Raw genomic sequence first — 21963 nt, 5'->3', positions numbered from 1 at the left:
AGTTATACTGTGTTGTAAAATAGTTGATTTTCTTAGAGTTGTGTAGTAGAGATTCATCAGTTATTGATGCCTAACAGGAAGGGCCATACCAAAATTCAGAGGTGTACTCACATACTGATTCCATTTATGAGATTTACCTCCAGATGGCCAGTAAATAGCAAGATTACGTAATGCAAGAGATTATTAAAAAACTGAATAAATCAATAGGATGCGTAGTTGAGAAATCAGTTTTCTGAAATTACAATATTAGTAAGTATGGACGAGCAAAATATTGTGGTTCTTCAGCAGTGTCACTACCCATCAATCAGTTCATTGTTCCAGCCAATTAACATGGATAACATGGCATTAAAATGACCATATTTTAATTATTACAAATATTTTGTCCAGATGCATAATTAACTAAAAAATATGGTGGGTTTTTTTTTTTGTATTCAAATAGTTTTGGGGTTTATTTGACAAGCCAGGATGGGTATTTCTGAGAAACACTAGACGTATTGAGATTTGTATGAAAAGTGACAGGAAGGTTAAGTGGGTTTGTTTCTTCATTTATGCTGTCTTTCCCCTATTGCACTTACTGCTGTACTTGCAATTTCTGCATGGTTTTTCAAACACAGTTATACATGCAACCTAATAACAAATTTATGTAATAAATATAATTACATGTGTAGCTTTGATGCATTTTTTTCTAGCCATTGTCCTTCTTTTCAATATAATGCTAGAGGTAAACTTTTTTTTTTTTTTAATTGGGGAAGAATTAACCATGTAATTTGACTGTGAGTCTAGCGAATAGTGATAATAACTCTGTAATTTCCAATCTTCAGTGAATATAGTGGGTATCAAAGTTCTTAGAGTATCTTTTTACCGCTGTTTGAGTGACTGAGGAGTCAGAGAAGTCTTTACAGTGTTTTTTCAACAGCTTAAGTATAAGATTTTTTTTTTCTGCTTTTTAGGAAACCTATCTCTTCTCTAGGGTTCCTTGTAAATAATGAATTAATAGAAATTGTTCCAAGTTCAAATCCCTGCTCTCAGACTGACTTAGAAGAAGGCCCTTTTTTGATTACAAAGAATGCTTTTGAGGAAGAATACATCCAAGAAAAATATTTGAAGATTGATTTGGCCCCTGAATTTAAAGAGCAGTGGCAAGGTAGAGTGTTTAATTCACTGTTTTCTAACTTCTTGTGGAGTCAGCTTGTTAACTTCCATAATTTTTTCTCCATGATCCATAGGCATGGAAGAGATCATTTGGGTGATCGCAGCCTTTGCAATTGCAGAAGTTGTAACCATTAAATAGATATTTATTCCCTGGAGAAGAAGGGGATTATCTTAGCAGTTCAAGGTGGTTGCAAGCCAAAATAAGTTTCAGGCTGTTCAAATATATTACAAAAGATGACAAAAAATATTACCATATGTAGATCGTCTCAGGCATTGATCAAAATACTAATGGTTGTTTTTACCTTTAATAAAATTAGATCCCTGTGGCATGTTCTTTTACCGTGTTAAGGAGGGAAAGAAGCAAGCAGTTCCTGGGGTGAAGATAGGGGGTTTTTGTTTATCTGTCAATTATATTACCTTAGAAAAGGGAAGTAATGTAATAATTTACTAAGAGCTTTTTTCCACACATAGAGGAGGCAGGTGGTTCTTGGTACAATGTTGTACAAGATAACATTTATAAGGAACACACTGTCAACAATGGACGTTCGTGGCAGTTATAATTGAAAGGCAGTTATATTAGTTCATCTGATTAAGTAATTACCAATTTTTTTCCAAAGGTAGGTGGCATATGGCAGAAAGTTTCAGTAATTAAAAAAGCTTTCTATATTTCATGCTAACAAAGAGAAAAAAAATAATTCAGGTACTTTCCCATGTCTTAGCTGTTACTTTTTGTACCCTTTATTGTTGGTCTTCTCCTTCTCTAAACTGCTTTTTTGTTGCTTCAGATTGAGACATTTAGGTTTTGATGTGTATAGAGAGACTGCCTCATTTCTACATTAAAAATGAGACTAAAATATGTTTCCCAACCAAAACCTGCCTCAAAAGTTCCTTTGTCATATTTTACATTGAAAAAAAGGGAATGAAGAGGAAGTAACCATTCTTATTAACAGATGTTGTCTAAGACAAAAGACAAAGCAAAAGAAGACCAAAGCTTATAGCATGAAATGTTGGAAGGCTAAACTTTGTTGCATATAAAGCTTTAAAATTGTAAAATATTAAAAGTAAAAAATAGTCAGTCTTGCTGACATATATAGCGTTCCAACAGTTACTCAACAATTCATATTACTCTGATAATTCTTAGGTTTTATTGCTAATGTATTTTTTATATTTTCTTCAGATTTATATATAGAAGAGGAAATAATTTTTATTGATCATCTTGAAAATTTTCGTAAAAAGCTGCCCACTTCATCTGTATTTTTGAGCAGACTACAGTTTTTTTTAGTGAAAGATCCACTTTTAGATTCTGAAGGACAGAGTTTAAGAGAAGAGAACACCTTCAGGTATCTACAAATTGTCGTATAATATTTAACATAAATAATAGTCTATGAGAAATGCCATTAACATTTTAACGTCATCCATGGTGTGTTAACTTTTTAACTACTTAACATTTGCAATAAGTAAACATGAGCTTTTCTTCTTACTTATGAAAAAATGAGTGTGATGAAATGTATATGCACTATATAAGAAAATAGGTAAATTAAATTATGTCATTTTTACATTCTGTAAATGTGAAATGTGCTCTGGAATGTAATTTTGGAATACTGAAAAAACATCTGTCTTTAAGGGACCTGTTCCTCCCTCAGACTGACTGATTTCCTATCAGTAATATGCCACTAAACTTAGTTTGGCCCAGATTTTACACATGCTTTCATGTACCTTCTTTCTCTCCTCAGTCATGCTGTCAGCAAATCCATGCTCTTACCCCACTGAATTGTGTTTCTTCAAGTTGTGCAACCTAGTCTAGTGGTAGGGTTCCCTGCTCATGGCAGGGGGATTGGAACTTGATGATCTTTAAGGTCCTTTCCATCCTTAATGATTCTATGATTCTAAGTTGAAATATGCATTATTCTTATGTTTTTGCTTACTTGCATATTGCTAGGTTGATTGAATTTAAATGAATGCTGTCTGTTGTCATGAATTTGAAGAATCTGTTATTTAAAAACAGGTAGAAGTTATATTCAGAATGTGCCTGGTATTTTGTAAATACATTCCAAAAGTCTGGCTAAATATTTGCACAAATTTACTCCATGTTTGGATGACCTGTGTGTAGCTTCCTTTGCAATTGACAGGGTTGCATGACACATAAGCAAGGAAGAACAGATTTTAACTGATTTAACTGTACCTATAGAGTAGCAGACCAGAGAGGAGTGGGGTTGTTTGCCTTTTTTTCAAACATGAGCCCTGATCTTGCAGTGACTCTTAAACATGAGACTATGTGCACATATGAGTACTGTACATATCCAGTGAAGAGAACATTATTCAAATTCTGCAAAGAGTTTTGGGAATATTAGTCACAAGAGAAAAAAATGCTAGTGCGAACCTTTATGAAAAGAACTCTGACCTGCTGATCTGCAGTTTACTAGCAAATCCACCAGCCTTCTCAAGCAGGGAGTCCAAATCCAGTGGAGCACACATGGAGATGCATTTCAACAGAGAGCTACAATTAGACAGACCTCTACTTAAGATAAAAGTCAGTGAGCACCTGGCTAGGTGTGGAACAGTTCTATTCTTCAGTCTAAAGTATTCCTCCAGGAAAGTAGTGGTGTCAGTGACTGATGGGGAGACTGTCCTCCTTAGAGGATACCTTGGAGAACAGGTCTTATGAGGAAGAGGCTGAGGGAGCTGGGGCTGTTCAGCCTGGAGAAGAAGAGGCTGAGGGGAGATTGCATTGCTCTCTACAACTACCTGATAGGAAGTTGTAGTGAGGTGGGTGTTGGCCTCTTCTCCCTAGTGACCAGTGATAGGACAAGAAGAAATGGGGTCAAGCTGCACCAGGGGAGCTTCAAATTGGATATTAGGAAAAATTTCTTCAGAGTGGTGAGGAACTGGAACAGGCTGCCCAGGGAGGTGGTGGATGCACTGGCCCTGGAGGTGTTCAAAAAAGAGGTGGAAGTGGTGTTTCAGGAGATGGTTCAGTGGTTAGGTGTTTTAAGGCAGACAATTGGACTTGATGATCTTGATGGTCTTTTCCAACATTCATGATTCTATGATTCTTTCCCCCTAAAAATTCATTATGGATTTAGTGCCTGTAACAGCCATGAGGGACAAACCTGATAAATAGTTTTAATTCTACTTGGAAGATCTTCATCACTGTTCTGCTTGTATCCTTGCTTTAGAAAACAAGTAGTAGCCTCACTTCTGAGTTTTACTTTTTGGCATTTTAGAAGTTTTTCAGTTAAACCAGGGAAAATATTTTTAGTTTACATTTTAATGAATAGTGAGTACACTCTGCCTTCTTTGATGCTGAATGCTTCCTGAAAGTAGAAATGAAAAGTGGCAAAAGATAAATAATGTCAACATTTGAGATTGCCGAGGTTTTGTATGTAGCAGAAGAACTTGACCTTAGAAGAAAATTACGTTTGCATCTTTTGCAGAAGGCATTTTTACGTGACGGGATTTATGTGTTGGGATTATTAACAATTTCGATATGGAAGAGGGGTTTCTGTAACTTTTTTTTAAAGTAAGTCCTAATATGAAGTGGTTCTACTCTGCATATAATGTATTATTTATTGAAATATTATTTCATGTAATTACACAGATTGGTACAGCATCCTTTGGAATTGCTTTTTTAGAAAAGCAAGTTATTTAGAAAAATAACTTTTCCTGCATATATGGCTTTCAAAGCTATTGCTAAGACTTTCAGTCAAGAAGCATTTGGACAACATCCTCAGGGACATGGTGTGAACTTTGGGATTGTCCTTTTCTGGGGCAGGAGTTGGACTTGGTAATCCAGGCTGTCAGAGGAGATGGTTGACCCACCATCCCTCAAGACATCTAAAAAAAGACAGATGTGGTGCCAGGGGACAGGGTTTAGTGGTGGACATGACAGAGTTAGGGTAGTGTTTGGACTTGATGATCTTGAAGGTCTTTTCCAACCAGAGTGATACTGTGATACTGTGATATGAAGTCATACAAAGAAGTAACTTGCTTTATGATCTTTTGAAGGGAATGTTTGAATTTACAGAACGGAATGGAGATGCAAGAGAGTAAAAAAGAAATGTGGGAGATTAAAGAGAACTTCTGTACTATATCTGTAAAAGATGAAGAGGTATCATCATATTGTTTCTCAGTCAACATCATATTATTTTTTTGTGTTTTGCATAAGAGTTTGTTCATCTGCAAGTCATTTTACTGAATGTTTTTTATACTTGCCAAATATTTGTAACCTTCATATTTATAAGGCTAGAAAACACTGGTATTATATGTGATTTGTGTTGTTGGGAATCTCCACTCTGATTATCTGTTTCTCCTGGAACCTGATGTGTTGGCAATTTTATGTAGGCACTGTTACTCTACAAGTAAAAATTAACCAAAACAGGAAGCCATGACATGCATGGGAGAGGGAAAATTTCAAGACACATTCTGGAATTTTTGGGCACAGCTTGGATTCTGTTTTTAAAAGCAGTAAAGACTATTTTTCTCCATTTTTCAAAATTCTGAAAAAACCCTAAACATTTCAGTTAAATAAATGAGGATTTTGCTTGATTGGGAATAAGTTCAGATTCACTTCTTATACTCCACTGACTCCATTTGAAATATGGTAACACTATTTTTTTCCCTCTGCTTTGAGCAAACCTTTGTTTATGCTGTTTAAATGTCATATGACTTCTTTCTTAAAAACTGTTTTATTGGCTTAGTATTAAGCTATTTCAAGATTTTGAACTTTGACTGTAACATCAAAGGAAATTTACATACTATTCTGTTGTGATTAATATTTTTCAGTATTTCATGTTGCCTATTGAGTTAGAATTCTGCAAACCCAGTAAAGACAGATCAGATTCTGTTAAGATTCCATCATACTTGGAACTGAAAGAGTTGTTACATTTAGCTCCAGAAACTATGGCTGATGAAGACATGTGCAAAAAGCTGATCAGAGAAGGTGAGGGCTGTTTTCTGTAAATGCTTGAACTAATTTTGCATTCATTTGCACACATTTATCACCATCTAGTTCTATTAACTTCACTTAATTCCATCACAGCCTACCAAATGTGAATTTTTCTGTATGAGACTATAAACTTAAACTGTGCCATATGGAAATTTGTGAGTAGTAAAAATGTTTCCTCAAGTAGCCAAAAAGAAGTAAACTATTTGCTGTTTGGTTCAATCCAGAGTTGTATTGTAATCTTGGACACAAATTTAGCACAGGCCATGATTCATTGTATCCAGTCTACCATTAATATAGTTATTTAGTGTTAACTTTTCTAATCAGTAGTTAAATTTACTTTCAGAGACATCCTTAAGAGGCTTAGATGCAGTACAGTCATACAATAAAATTTTCTCGTATTACATTATGATTTCAAACATTAAAGCAGATTTCTGGGAAGAGAGGGTTAAATATTTCCATGGATAATAAGAATATTTTAAATTATAATAGTAATTTCTTTAAAGGAGCTAACGAGTAGTTACTAAATGCTTTTATACTACAGAGAAGTGCAACATTAATGACAGTTATTGGCTATTTTACCGATATCTCTGGTAGTATTTTGTGTAGTTAAGAGAAAAAAGCAGTACCTGAGATTCTTAAATTTTTATTTTAAAAACCAGTTTGCATTGGTTTTGTCAAACCAGTGAGGAAAACCACTTCTTTACTGGACAGGAAGCAGCAGCTAAAAGAAGCAAAATTCATGCTTCTGAGCGTGGAGGTCGTGCAAAATTCTGTTTCTGCTGGGACAGCAGTTTGGAGTAACGCAGTCTCTTATTGAAGATAGAAACAAAACTTTTTAAAGCATATATTGGAGAAAGGCATTCCATGTACATTCCTCTGATGCATTTAGTACATCACAGCCAACATGCCATGCTTCAAGATGAATGACCCAACCTCCACTCCATACACAAACACCTGCTAAACTGCATGTAAGCTACCTATTTCTTCCAGAAATCACATCACTGTAGGCTTAAGAACTTAGATCAGAGAGTGATCGTATAATGTTGTATATTTTTTTTCTGGCACGTCTAAGGGATGACACTAAGTACTGCTCTGATTAGCTATGGAATTTGGGGTTACTATGCACAGCTGTAGTTTTTCAGAACAGTATGTTATGAGGAATCAATAAAAATATTAAGAGAAAAAATACTCTGCCAGGAAAAAGGAATAAATGGTTCATCTATAGCACCTTTAAAAATATTTCAGATCTCAAAGCTGAAATTACGTACAAAATAGAAATTTCCAAGTACTGTCCCATGCCACAAGAGGTTTGCTTCAGTAATAGCGGAAGTGCGTTGGAATTCTGTGAGTCAGGTAGGAAGAGGTAAATAAATCAAGGGGTGACTTGTAAAATTAATTATTCAAGTGATTGTTTTTGTATTATGCATATCTTCTTGGGACGACATGCACCATATAGATATAATATAATCTACTATTTTGTACCTGCGCCATAAGCAGGTAGAAGTGCCATACTCCTTTCAAGAGTTTTAAAGTTAAACACAACCAACTTCACAGTTGCTTCATGTTGCTCTTGTCTGCGAGTGATGTCCATATCTTTTTTTCACCTTTAATTTCATACAGTGAAACCTCTGCAGAGTCTGGACAAAGTGGTAATGCTGAATGAACATGTACCTCTTATCCTAATTTATATCCTATCTTGGAAGAAATCTATCCCTTAACACGGTAGCAGTGTTGTGTTCCAGTGCATGTTCATTTGATAGTTTTCCTTCCAGCACTTACTAAAACACTTGAGACATTTTGAGTTTTCTCAGGGCAAGACCACACTGCTTGTCTTAGTTACAATATAATTTAAATTGAACTGATTGTTTTTCCCTGCAGGCTAATAACGTCACACTCCTCATATTGTATTGCTTTGGTGGAAGCAATCACATCAGACTCAGTGTCTGATGTAAATGCTTAAGGCAAACACACCGTATTTGTCACACCAAGACAAAGTTAAACTTAGTTTCCATCTGGAAATTATTGCCTAGGATGATTAACTGTAATCTGACTGCTCTTTACTTCTAAAGCTTATGATAAGCAGGAGGAGCTTAAGTGCTGTAGAGCTGAGCAGTTTCAGATCCTCATCCTGCATACAGTAATAACAAGTTGACTGTGAGCTTATCTAGGATATTGTTCATTCCTCCAAAATGGATGAGTAGTTAAACCATCTTGAGTTGTTTTTAAAAGAAAATGATGACATTAATTTTATTGCCTGTTTGCTGGCTTAGCTCTGCCATTGAATCAGGAAAGATGCAATCACTGGGGCATGGATGGCTTCCATGTATTTTTTTCCTTTTTTTTTTTTTAGGTTATACTCAGATCTGTAAGATCTGGCTGTTAGTTTTCACAGAACATGGAGGAGCTGTGTTTTTTGTGACCTTCACTTTCTGACCAAGCTTAGTGAGAAATAATATTAGAAGAATGCCAGAGAGATTAATACTAGGGCAACTGGTGTAAAGCGCCAGATTTTATGGAATTACACCAAAATCAATAAAGTTCCAAATTCCTTATTAGATTTTAATAAATTAGATTTGAATAATACATAAAAATGTCCATGTTTAATATGATTGACAAAAAAAAAAAAAGGATATAAGAAGCGATTTGCAGGGGACTTCTGACACACTGGATTTGTTTGTGTACTGCTCTAAGAGAAGTGGTGTTGTAATTCATTTCAGTGGTCATCGCTAGAAATTACAATGAATATTAATTCTGCTTCAGAGAGTAATTTTGTCTTTAAAATTGTGACAGTTTCTGAAGTTCTTGAGTCCATTCATCTGAATGTTACAGCCACAATATTGTCTCAAGTCGCTCTCCTGTCTAATTAAGTTAATTTATGTGAGAAGGCAATAAAGGATGAGCACTTAATATCAAAACCTCAACCATAGTACCTTGTGATTTAATCCTCAAAATCATCTTATAAGTGAAGAGTATTTAGCCAGAGCTACATTACAGAATGAGTAAAGAAATGTGTGTCTCCCCCTTTACCTGGTTCTTGTGAGATCCCACCCACAGTACTGTGTCCAGTTCTGGAGCCCCCAACATAAGAAGGACGTGGACCTGTTGGACCAAGTCCAGAAGAGGGCCACAAAGATGATCTGAGGACTGGAGCATGTCTGCTATGAAAACAGGCTGAGAAAGTTGAGGCTCTTCAGCCTGGAGGAGAGACAGCTCACAGCAACCTTCCAGTAGCTGAAGGGGGTGCATGAAAGCTGGGGAGGGACTTTTTACAAGAGCTTGTAGTGAGAGGACAAGAGGCGATGGTTTTAAACTGAAGAGGAGGGGATTCGGGTTAGACATTAGGATGAGATTCTTCACTACGAAGGTGGTGAGACACTGACACAGGTCGCCCAGGGAATTTGTGAAAACCCCATTGCAAGAAGAGATGAAGGCCAGGTTGGATGAGGCCCTGAGCAACTTGGTCTAGTGGGAGGTGTCCCTGCCCATGCAAGGGGGTTGGAACTAGATGATCTTTAAGGTCCTTTCCAACTCAAACCATTCTATGATGCTATTATTCCGCAATTTGAGGTTTATTGCTTATCTAGTGAATTGCCCCATGAAAATATTCTGTATTTTAATAAAAAACTTCACAACTGTAAAATTGCTAAGTATATGTGTTTCATTCACAAATAGCTTTGTATTTTAGATTTTTTGTTTGTTTGTTTTGTGTGGGGCTTTTTGCCATTTGCAGCTAAATATATTCCCTATGTGAAAGACGAAATGGAAGTACCTTTAACTCCTCCGTACAGAAAACAAAGATCATGGGTTAATTTTCTGGGCACAGAACTTCAAGAAGAGCCTATTCATCTTTCTACTAACAGGTAATGAAAACTTTATAGTTATAAATCCTTTAAATCGTAAGTCCTCAAAAGTAGTGCGAATTTAACTTTAGTGTATTTGTGCAGTAGTAGTAATATTCTTTGAGAGAGCTGCATATATTTTTGTTTTGCATGTAAAAGTGAACAGAATGTGTGATCCACATATGTGGCTTTTCAAGGGAGCTTGAAAAAAGAAATTATTGTTGCTACTGTAGACCTCTTTCTCAAGGGGACTTAATGGCCTGAAAATCCAATCTCCTTTTTGCAGTAGGCAACAGTTAATATTTATGTGTATAGTAAGTATGTATGTGTGTGTATGTATGTATTTATACATATGGCATATGCATATGTTGAGCAAGTATCACCTAAAACATCTCCAGAAGAGAGATGGGAAGAAAGTATTGTCTGTATTTTGGGGATATCCCCCAATACTGGAATTTAAGTCGTTTCTGCTGACGTAGAATCAGGGTTGCTTCATCATTTCATTCTCATCTTGTTTTCAAGACTAGCATTTTTTGCCTTGCTATCTGTCTTTCATATGCAATAATTTAAATATCCTTTTCAGGAGTGAACTACAACAACGGACTAATAATTCAGTGCCACTTTATGTTGTGAACCAGCTTTGATGGCTCCTCTCTTTCTGTCCTATTCACTGTGGTGTTGCTTGAAGTAACCCTTTATATGGACCAGAAAAAAAATCATAGAATCATTTAAGTTAAAAGAGATCATAAAGGCCAATGAATCCAACTGTTAATGCAGCACTGCCAAGTCCATCACTAAACCATGTCCCTAAACACCGCAGCTACTTGTCTTTTAAATACATCCAGGGGTGGTGACTCGACCACTTCCCTGGGCTGCCTGCTTCAGTGTCTGACAAGCCTTTCAGTGAAGAAATTTTTCCTGATATCCAGTCTAAACCTCCGTGGTACAGCTCAAGGCCATTTCCTCTTATTCTGTTGCTTGTTACCAGGGAGACAAGACAAACCCCCATCCCCCTCTAACCTCATTTCAGGCAGTTGTCGAGGGTGATTAGGTCTCCCCTCAGCCTCCTTCTCTCCAGACTAAACACCCCCAGTTCGCTCAGCCTCTCCTTATAAGATTTGATCTGCAGACCCTTCACCAGCTTTGTTGCCCCTCTATGGACTCACTCCAGCACCTCCATATCTTTCTTGTAGTGAGAACTGAACACAAGATTTGTGGTGCAACCTCACCAGTGCTGAGTACAGGGTGACAGTCACCTCTCTACTCCTGCTGGCCGCACTATTCCTGATACAAGTCAGGAAGCTCTTGGTCTTCTTGGAAAGGCATTGGAAAAGGAAAAATTTCTTCACAGAGAGAGTGGTGAGGCATTGGAACAGGCTGCCCAGGGATGTGGTAGAGACACTGTCTGTGTGGGTGTTAAAAAACGGGTGGACATGGTGTTTTGGGAGATGGGATTAGTGGTTAGTGGTTGTAGGGTGGATGGTTGGACTTGATGATCTTGAAAGTCTTTCCCAACCTTGATGATTCTATGATCAAAAAGCCCAAAATCCTACCAATGACATCAGGCTTGGAGCCAGATATTAATCTGCTGTTTCTTCCCATTTCTTCCCTCATAATTCCCTGCAACTCTTAAGGATGGAGAATACTGCTTGTGTTCCTGACTCCTTAGCCAGTCATCTCAAGGCTCTGAAGTCTTTCCTGGTTGCTCTCAGACTCTTGGTGCAATTTCATTGCTGCCTACCTGAAAAATCAGGAGTGGTTAATAATCCAAGGGCCATACCAGAATAAGAAGTTTTCTGCATGTCTTAAACCCAGGCCCCAGGGAGGCAGCAGCTTCCCTAAGAAGTGGGTCCAGTCTGCATATTGGGCAGACTCCCTTCCCTAGGAAGCCTCCAGCGACAATGACCCATCTTTTTCCTTTGTGAAAGCAGTTTTCACACAGGACATAGGGCTGACTTAACCTTGGTGACACTTCCAGCCTGGATAAACCATTGTCCTTGTCATTGTCTCGTTGCTCTTGCAGAGCCTCATACCTGTGCCAGGGCCACCCAGGAAGGTGGGTTGGTCATGGAGGAAACACGTTCGCTGCACAGAGCAGGAACTTAACTGCTGTTGCCTCTATCCCTTAAGTCACTGTGTTCAGCCAGACAGAGAGAGGATGAGGAATCCTCCATATCCTGAGTCCTGTCTGCTTGACAGGCCTGTCTGTGGGAAGGCAGGTTGCAGTGCCAGTTGTCTGTCTCAGTCTTGCACTTCCTGATACTTCTCAACCTACTTGCTTCCTCCCAGAGCTCTGTTACTAAGGGAAGGAGTTCTTCTACCTGGACAAAATGTTAATCAATGAGTGAATGAATGAACTGAACATTTACAGAGAAAGCAGATCTGAAAATAGTTTTGTATAAATCTAATTGAAATGATAATGCTTTTGAACTTCATACCTCTAAGTATTGGTTTATGTTCTTAGTATTTTGATTACAGAGCCCTCTAGGAAACACTTAGAATCTTTGGTGTGGCAATCAGAGAAGTATCAGGATAATATGAACTCTCTTTTGCTTGTCGGTAAGGATTTCTAGTTGATAATCAATTTTTTATTGGCATTGATATTGATATTGAAGAGGTCCATGCATATGGAGAAAATATAGCAAAAATAAGTTATCTATTATAGAGCATGTATTTTGAGCCAATGGAGTTTATCCAATTAATGTAACCCTCACTCAGATTCTTTTAGTCCATATAGAAAGTTATAGTTTGACAACTTAGAAGTTGATGTGTCTTGTATCCTTCTATGGAGTCAGTTTGAATGAAGTCAGAGTTTTGTGTCATTATGAAAATGTTCGGCTACTACTAAATATATTCAGTAACTGTGGTAACTGAAATTTGGTAATCTGTTGATGTCTTTTCTGTGTGCTGTTTTTCCTCGAATAATGTTTCAAAATGTGTATCAATAGAAAAATATTGTTAATGGAAAATAATATTGTAACTTGACAAGAGCAGAGTTCATGTTAGGAAGCAAAATATACAAAACCAGGTAATTTCTGGCAGCACCAAAATACTCATTACCATTGTTGCCTTCATTTTACAAGTCTCAACATTAAGTTATTTATGTGGGCTTCTTATGTTCTACATAATTCATTTGTACATTGATTTATACTTGCAAATAATGTATGATAGGCTCATTATTTTTTAAGTTATTTATATTTTCAGGTAAGGATTATGTTAAATCTTTGTAAGCATGACAAGTAAATTCACAGATAATGAAAAAATAATTTGTAACTTTAGTTATTATTAGATTAAAAAAAAATTATACACCCCCCACCCCCACTTGTCTCCTGAATAAGTAAAAAGCATACTTGCTTTGATAACTCTAACTGCTTTATGTTTAAGTCTACTAGTTGACAGTGAGTTACAAATGGAAGTATAAAGAATCGATACATGTAGGTTATCAGTTCTCAGGAGCTTTCATTTACAAAATGACATTCTGTTTTGGTGTTTCTAGTTTAATAATAGTATATGTTCATTTCTGTTTTTCTAGAGCATCAGACTGTTAAGCTTGCATATCAGCATCATTCCCTTACAGAGCTGAAGGAAATGCTACCAGTTGTGGTAGAAGCACCAATGCTTAGCTCACCGGAGGAGGAGGGCTGGTGGCTTCATTTGGGATTAAATCCAGTCTCCATAGAGATTTTGGAGCAATTAAATGTGGATGCCAGTAACGCAAACAATTTGCTTCCTACAGAAGTAGAAACATTCCCAAAATTTACATCAGATCAGTTAGAAAGTAAGTATCTTCTTTTTAACAAAAAGAGATTAATGGACAAAGAGAGATACTTTAACAGAGACTCACAGAATGACAGTTACATATCTCCAAAAAGGAATGAGATGGAATATTTTTATTCTCAAGAACAAAATATTTGATAGCACTATGAAGTAGCAACACTATTATGATTGTTTACTTTCACACACTTAGAACATGTAGGAACAAAAGGGTTTAAGTATACAAAGTTGTCTTTTCTGTTAATGTGCAGATGAAAAGTAGCCTCCACCAGCCACATGTTTTTTTAATGAAGTGGTTTCACACAGGAGAATTTATTAACAATGAGAAATTTTGCATTGGAAAATTTTAATTGAGCAGAAATTTGCAGTCCTATCTGCAGAAGGTCATTGGGGAGGATACGTTACAGTGAAAGCTCCTTATTTTGTGATGCTGCTCAGAGGGTTTTTTATGCTGGCTGTGGTTTCAAATGTGAACTGTTCATAAACTTTCGAATTTCTCATGGAACTATGCATACTTGTAATTGAACTTCAACAGAAAATGCAAAGTTAATTACCTTATTGTATACCTGTGGCCGAATTGCAAGGCATCAGTTGTGGTTGTAGAACTCCAACGATTGACAGTAGTATGATTTTGAACCAAATAGACACTGCTCATGAAAGAATGTTTTCACTTAGTTGCTTTTTACATACCACAAAGTGTTTAGTTACTGTGTTTAACAGGGATGTGCAGAAGAAACAAAAAATTGGAGTGCTACTGAGGCATATCTTTAGAGGTGGCTAATTGCATGCCTTACTACATCTAATTTTTTTCCTTTTTCTCTTAAACAAACAAACAAGCAAACAAAAACAAACAAACAAAAACAACTGTTAATCTTTGAATCTTTCTTCCTAATGCAATGTGTGTCATCCCACTTCCTAGAAGTCTTAACACCAGTAAGCAACATGCAGATAGTGAAAATTTCTCCAAACAGCAGTAGCATGGGCTTTGTTTCCTCAATATTGTAGATTATTACTTAGGACTAATCAGTACAAATTTTATAAAAGTAGATTCTAATGATCTGGAAAGGGAGAAAGAGTAAATTTTAAAATGTATTCTCTATAATTATCCAAAACAGTTCATTCCAACCAGGAGGGAGAAAAGAAAAACATCTATTTTGCAGCAGAGAAATTAAATTTTGTTTTTCAGATTGGCTTGAAGAGAATAATTCCATAACAAACCAGGAGCTGCTTTCTGCTGAAAGACATCAGCTGGAGAAAGTAATTAATCTTGACACATCACCACATACTCAAAGGCATCACTTTGCCCTGCAAATGAGAGCTCCACCATCTGCCAAAATTCACAGTGTAAATAGATCTGTAGAAGAGCCTACTGGAGGAAGTATTAAAAAAAATAAGGTGGAAGAGGCAATTTATTTTTTAAACCAAGAAAAGAAAATCCCCAAATCATCTGAATCTGTCAGCTGTGAAGATGTATCAGTTAAACAAGATGACTCAACAAGCTATCAAAAGCCTGCATCTTTTGCACTTGCTACAAAATGGTACGATGATTCTGATCTGAGCAACTTTATCATGCTGAGATCTAAACATATACTCACCCAAGGAGAGGGGAAATGTTATGTAGATAGTCCTGAAAAAGGTACGTGAACCAGTTTATTCTATTTTTTCAGGTTTAGTTCTGCTGTCTTCTACCAGTTACAATATATGCAAGTTCATGCTAGTAGATTTCTCAGAAAAAAAATCCTTCTAAGTGTATTGTAATGTGTTAGTGATCTTTAATGTAGCTGAATTTTCAGCTAAGAATCTTGCCTTTTATTTTTTCCTTTAGATATAAGGTGATTTTCTTTGTTTCCTTTGGAGAAGATGCCTTGTGGGTTTTCTGGTGGTGGAAGTAATTTTTAATAAAATAAATATATTACTTTATTCCTATTCCAACAAAGTAACTCTAAATGGTACTTAGTACAGAGGATCTCTTCTCTCCATGTATTTTGAATCAGATATCCTGGCCTCTATGGCCAGTTAATCAATTGTTGTCATAGCATCATAGAATGGATTGAGTTGGAAAGGACCTGAATGATCATCGAGTTCCAAACTCCCTGCATGATCCCACTAGATCAGGTTACTCAAACCCCCATCCAACCTGGCCTTGAACACTTCCAGGGAGGGAGCATTCACAACTTCTCTGCGCAACCTGTTCCAGCATCTCACAACCCTCACAGTGAAGAATTTTTTCCTAACGTCTAACCTAAAAGTGCCATCTTTCAGTTTGAAACATTCCCCCTTGTCCTATCATTACAAGCCCTTGTAAAAAGCCCCTCCCCAGCTTTTCTGTAGCCCGTTCAGGTACTGGAAGGCCACCATAAGGTCTTGCTGGAGCCTTCCCTTCTCCAGGCTGAACAACCCCAACTCTCTCAGTCTGTCTTCACCGCAGAGGTGCTCCATTGCTCAGATCATCTTTGTGGCCCTCCTCTGGACTTGCTCCAACAGGTCCCTGTCCTTCTTGTGTTGAGGACTCCAGAACTGGACACAGTACGCCAGGTATGATATCATGAGAGTGGAGCAGAAGCAGAGAATCACCTCCCTTGACCTTCTGCCCATGCTTCCTTTAATGCAGCCCAGTACATGGTTGATTTTGTGGGCTGCAAGTGCACATTGCTGACTCATGCTAAGCTTCTCATCAGCCAAGATCCCCAAGTCCTCCTTGGGACTGTTCTCTATCCATTCTCCACCCAACCTGCATTTGTGCTTGGGATTGCCCTGACCCAAGTACAAGTCCTTGTACTTGGCCTTGTTGAACTTAATGCAGTTTGTACATGCCCTCCTCTCAAGCCTGTCAGGGTCACTCTGGATGGCATCTCTTCCCTTCAGTGTGTCAACATCACTACACAGTTCGGTGTCATGCAAACTTGCTGAGGATGCATCAATCTCACTGTCCATGTCCCTGACAAAGATGTTAAATAAAACTTGTCCCATTCTGAGGCCCTGAGGTACACCAGTTGTCACTGATCTCCACTTGGACATTGAGCCATTGACCACAACTCTTTGAGTGTAACCATCAAGCCAATTCCTTATCCACCGAGAGGTCCATCCATCATGTTCATGTTTCTCCAATTTAGAGGCAAGGATGTTGTGTGGGACAGTGTCAAATGTTTTGCACAAGTCCAGGTAGGTGATGTCAGTTTCTCTTCCCTTATCCACCAATGGTCTGAATCCATTGTAGAAGGCCACCAAACTAGTCAGGCAGGATTTGCCCCTAGTGAAGTCATGTTGGCAGTCACCAGTCATGTCCTTATTTTCCATGTGCCTTAGCAGAGTTTCCAGGAGGTTCTGCTCCATGATCTTGTTGGGCACAGAGGTGAGACTGACTGGCCTGTAGTTCCCTGGGTCTTCTTTCCTTCCCTTTTTTGAAAATGGGGTTATGTTTCCCCTTTCCCAGTCTGTAGGAACTTCACTGAACTGCCAGGACTTTTCAAATATGATGAGTAGTGTCTTAGCAGCTTCATCTACCAGTTCACTCAGGACCTGTGGATGTAGCTCATCAGGACCCCTGGACTTGAGCACTTTCAGGTCTTTAGATGGTCTCAAACCTGATATACCCCTACTGTGGGTGACCCTTCTTCCTGTCCCACAGGGGACAAAGGGTCCTAGGGCAGGAGTTAGCAGGGCTCATTCACAGATTTAAGCTAGATTCAAAGTGGAAGGGGGTTGTAGCTGGGTTTGAACTAGTGGGGCATTTTTCAAGTATTAATGAAGACCAGAAGGCCTTCTGCCTCCCAAAGGTGCTACCCACATGCTCATCTCACTCCCTGAAATGCCTGGACACCAATGCACACAGCATGGGGAATAAACTGGAGGAGTTAGAGGTCTGTGTGAGGTCTAAGGGTTATGATCTGCTGGCAGTTACAGAGGTGTGGTGGGACAGCTCACATGACTGGAATGTGGTCATGGATGGCTCGGCCCTCAGTTCAAGAAGAACAGGGAACTGCTTGAAAGAGTCCAGCGCAGAGCCACAAAGATGATGAAGGGAATGGAATGTCTCCCTTATGAGGAAAGGCTGAGGGAGCTGGGTCTCTTTAGCTTGGAGGGAGACTGAGAGGTGACCTCATCAATGTTTGCAAATACACTAAGGGCGAGTGTCAGAAGGATGGAGCCAGGCTTTTTTCAGTGATGTCCAGTGATAGCGCAAGGGGCAATGGGTACAAACTGGAGCATAAGAGGTTCCGTGTAAATATCAGAAAAAACTTCTTTACTGTGAGAGTGACAGAGCCCTGGAACAGGCTGCCCAGAGAGGCTGTGGAGTCTCCTTCCCTGGGGACATTCAAAACACACCTGGACACGTTCCTGTGTGATGTGCTCTGGGTGATCCTGCTCTGGCAGGAGGGTTGAACTAGATGATCTTTCAAGGCCTTTTCCAACCCTAAGATTCTGTGATTCTCCTGGGGGCCTTTGCTGCCTTGGGTGATGTCACCTGAGCCCTTGTGAGTGAAGACTGAGACAAAAAACTTGTTGAGTACCTGAGCCTTCTCCATATCCCAAATAACCAGGCCTCCAGGTCTCCCATTTCCTTCAGGAGGAGCCCACAATTTCCCTAGTCTTCCTTTTATCACCAACATACCTGTAGAAGCTTTTCTGATTACCTTTGATGTCCCTGGCCATATTTAATTCTACCAGGACTTTTAACTTTCCTTACCTGATCCCTGGTTGCTCAGACAATTTCTCTGTATTCCTTCCAGGCTACCTGTCCTTGCTATCAAATAGTTATTATCAATATTCCTACTTTTGTGGAAGCAGTGTAGCCTACATAACAAACAAGAGTTAAAGTTCTCTGGAAAGAACCATTTGGGAAAGTTACCATGGTGCAAACCCCATCAAGCAATGAGGCAGAACAGGTGTTAAGGAAAACAGAAAGTTGTTGGTAGCCCTGTTCTTATTGATAACAATGCTTATGAAAGAATGTCAGGCTATGTGTTGAGTATTGCAGAAATGCAAAATAGCAGAAAGGGAAAAGAAGCATAAGAAAATGCTTATTTGTTTAAAAAAATAAATGTGACAAAATAGTAATAGACATTGACATATTTCCAGATTCACTTTTCAGGATAAAGTTGTATTAAAAAGGAATATATTTTCGATTTTTGGACCTGTATGGCAGAATAAAACAAAGCAAAACCAAAAACAAAACCAACCAAACAAAACAACAACAACAAAGCCCAACCAGGTTACATCAAAGCTTCCAGCAGTATTTCCTACAGTATAGAATTGGGATATTTATTTAGTTGCAAGACTATGTAATCTTGTGGAGGAAATTACTTCTTGGTAGACATGCTTTAAAATACTCTTGCGGCCTCAGAAATCAACAATGCCTCTTTTAAAAGTAGGACCTTAAGGCTCCTGAACTGAAGTTTTATGCTACCATCTAGTGAACTCTTACTAGAACTGCATCTCCTAACGAGGAACCCGGATTTATTGAAAGACAAGCTAGATGCAGAGGTTTCAGTTAAAACCAATTTAGAAAATGTTTACAGGCAGACCCTAGTTCAGTTGTGCCTGATATCAAAAGAACTCATTTAATTATATAGTTCTTATGGCATTTATGCAGAAATTTTCTAAATTACTGGGTACTTTTCATAATAACTAAAAGTTTTTATTAAGGATAATCGTAAATTTAACTGAAATCAATAAATATCAGCACTTCTTGTAGAGCTCTTTCTATATTGACTTCTTTCTAGTCTTTTTTAAAGATGTAGTTGTGTAGAAATAGTACATCGATCCAATTTTGAACTTACAGCTTTTCAAAATTAGGAAAGTTATTTTAACTTAACTAGGAAAAAAAATATTTTCTTTCTGTCTCTATGATCAGTTTATTTTCTGAGGAAATTTACATTCTTAACTAGAAAAAATGAGGCATATTTAGGATATGCCTATTCTGCCAGAACCACAGTCAGAAATAAAGAGGTACAGCTGCCGAAGGAAGCTTTGTGGACAGAAGCTGTAGCTCATGCATCAGTGTTTATAAAGAAGAAGCAGAGGAAACTTGGAAATAGTAACAAATTGCACAAGATAGCTATAAGACAGAAGAAAAAGTTCTTTTCAATAATTTTTTTAAATATTTTTTTTTTTGCCATTTTTCAGCTTCCATGTTCTTTTTAGGTTACTTACATTATCTAGCTTTTTCTACTTACACAATATATTTTTAGTAGTTTGAGCTGCTTACATTCAGCAGCATCTTTCCTCACGTACTTGTTTTTTCTCCATATAAAGGCATATGAGTTTTCCTATGAAGCTCTGTTATTGAGCTATAGTACCAGCTCCTTAATTTTCCCAGCTCTGTATTTCTGCCCTAAAGAAAAGGAACCTGATAAAATCAGACTTCTTGGGCAGTGAAGACTGACAGTGCCTCATGTCTCTCTCTCTCTCAAGGTTTTTTTCCATCTATATGAACCCATGAAAAGAATAAAGAAGTTCATTAAAAGAAAATCTATGTCATAGAAGCTACCTAGTTTAAAAATATTTTTGCGTGTAGTGTAATTTACAGAACAGTTTTCATCTTCAGTGAGCCAGTTTTGTGATACTGTATCTAAATGTTCATTGTGGTTTAATGATTTAGTGCTACAATCTGAAGAACAGCATATGCATATTCACAAAGAGGACAGTTCTGTTTGTGAGACTGTAAGAACAGAGGAAAAAGAACAAGAGAATGAGGGCAGTGTCACAGTTGATGTTCAAGCATCAGGTATGTTATCTTTGGATATGCTTTACTGTGTATACATTTGCAATATAATTTTGTATTAAATAGTACTACTTAGACAAATGTGGATATTACCAGTCTTAGTCATAGTCATAGAGTTGTGGTCATCAGGGTTGGAAGGGACGTCTGAAGATCATCTAGTCCAACCCCTGTGATAGAGTAGGATCACCTGGAGTAGGTTACGCAGGAATGTGTTCAGACAGGTTTTTAATTATTCCAGAGAAGATGACTCCAAAACCTCTCTGGGCAGCCTGTTCCAGTGTTCTGTTACCCTCAGAGTAAAGAAGTTTTTCCTTATATTTAATTTGAACCTCCTATGCTCCAGATTGTGCCCATTGGCACAAGCCCAACCTATTGGCCACACTCTTCTTAAAGCACCCCAGGATGGCATTGGCCTTCTTGGCCATGAGGGCACATTGTTAGCTCATGGCTAGCCTGTTGTCCAGGACCCTGGGTACCTTCTCCCCAGACCTGCTCTCTAGCAGATCAGCCCCCAATCTGTACTGATACATGGGGTTGTTTCTCCCCACATGCAAGACTTTACACTTGCCCTTGTTGAATTTCATCAAGTCTGTCCCTGCCTGGCTCTCCAGCCTGTCCATGTCATGCTGGATGGTAGCACAGCCCTGTGGTGTGTCAGCCACCCCTTCCACTTTGGTTCATCAGTGAACTGGCTGAGAGGAGTCTCTGCCTCATTTATTCCAAATAGATGGATATTTATATTGACACAAGTGAGAGAGCAGGATATGGATTCTGTCTTAAGACTAAAGCCAATTGCATGCAAACTAAAAACCTTTTAATTGTATCTGATCTAAAGCAGTGGAGATGAAATATCTTCATGCCATTCAATACCCTTAAGTTGTTATTCTGCATTTTTTTCTCTTTCACTTTATGAAAAGCGTGGAATAACATTATCATCTCTGACAATCAGCTTAATTCTATCACCCAGGAGGCATCCTGGCAAGCAACTGTTTTTCTACTAATGTTACAGTTTTCATGAAGATGTTGAAATTGTTTGTGTTTTGCTAGGTCTTTTGAATATTCTTGTCCTATACTAGTATATCAAACCAGAATTTATTATTACATCTTGTTTATTTTGCTGTCCAGAAAGCCAATGGCAGGCATACTGCCTCTTGGAAGAAGGAGCCACACCTGTTCTAAAAGATTTGACACATCTGGGTGTACTTGCTTCTGTAAATTGGAGCTTTGACAGCATTAAATTTGATGATACAAGATTTTTCTTAAAGCAGCAAGAGAAAGTAATATGCAATCATTTCAATGAAGGTATGTCTTTTTTTTTCTTTTTTTAATACTAATAAGAGTTTAATTGGTTCAAGTTGTTTGATAAGTTAATGATAAATCTTTGAAAAGTTTATCTTGTAGAGTAATTGATTTCCTCCTTTATTTCCAAAAATAATGTATCTTAATTCTTCAGCATTACATTTATTAACCTCCATATTGTAAAAGAAAAAATATTCTAATTTAATTTCATTTTAAAATGCGTTAGTCAT

At 37.8% G+C, this 21963-nt stretch overlaps 1 protein-coding gene across 1 annotated transcript in view; it reads left to right on the top strand.

The window, feature by feature from the left end:
• Window positions 1-465: 465 nt before the first annotated feature.
• The window catches only part of LOC104395736 (chromosome unknown open reading frame, human C9orf84), a 43384-nt gene continuing 21886 nt past the window's right edge, over window positions 466-21963 (top strand). Inside the window, exons 1-12 of the mRNA XM_010005467.1 lie at window positions 466-469; window positions 971-1144; window positions 2330-2492; window positions 5158-5260; window positions 5935-6091; window positions 7343-7450; window positions 9828-9957; window positions 12401-12495; window positions 13469-13714; window positions 14897-15346; window positions 20312-20437; window positions 21560-21736. Coding sequence (XP_010003769.1) covers window positions 466-469; window positions 971-1144; window positions 2330-2492; window positions 5158-5260; window positions 5935-6091; window positions 7343-7450; window positions 9828-9957; window positions 12401-12495; window positions 13469-13714; window positions 14897-15346; window positions 20312-20437; window positions 21560-21736 — 1933 coding nt within the window. The remainder of the gene's footprint in view (window positions 470-970; window positions 1145-2329; window positions 2493-5157; window positions 5261-5934; window positions 6092-7342; window positions 7451-9827; window positions 9958-12400; window positions 12496-13468; window positions 13715-14896; window positions 15347-20311; window positions 20438-21559; window positions 21737-21963) is intronic.

This window comes from Chaetura pelagica, unplaced genomic scaffold (genome assembly GCF_000747805.2).
Source record: "Chaetura pelagica isolate M959 unplaced genomic scaffold, ChaPel_1.0 scaffold349, whole genome shotgun sequence".
NCBI classification, from domain to species: Eukaryota; Metazoa; Chordata; class Aves; order Apodiformes; family Apodidae; genus Chaetura; species Chaetura pelagica.
The sequence above is the reverse complement of the archived record's forward strand: the minus strand, read 5'-3'. Positions and strand labels throughout refer to the sequence as shown.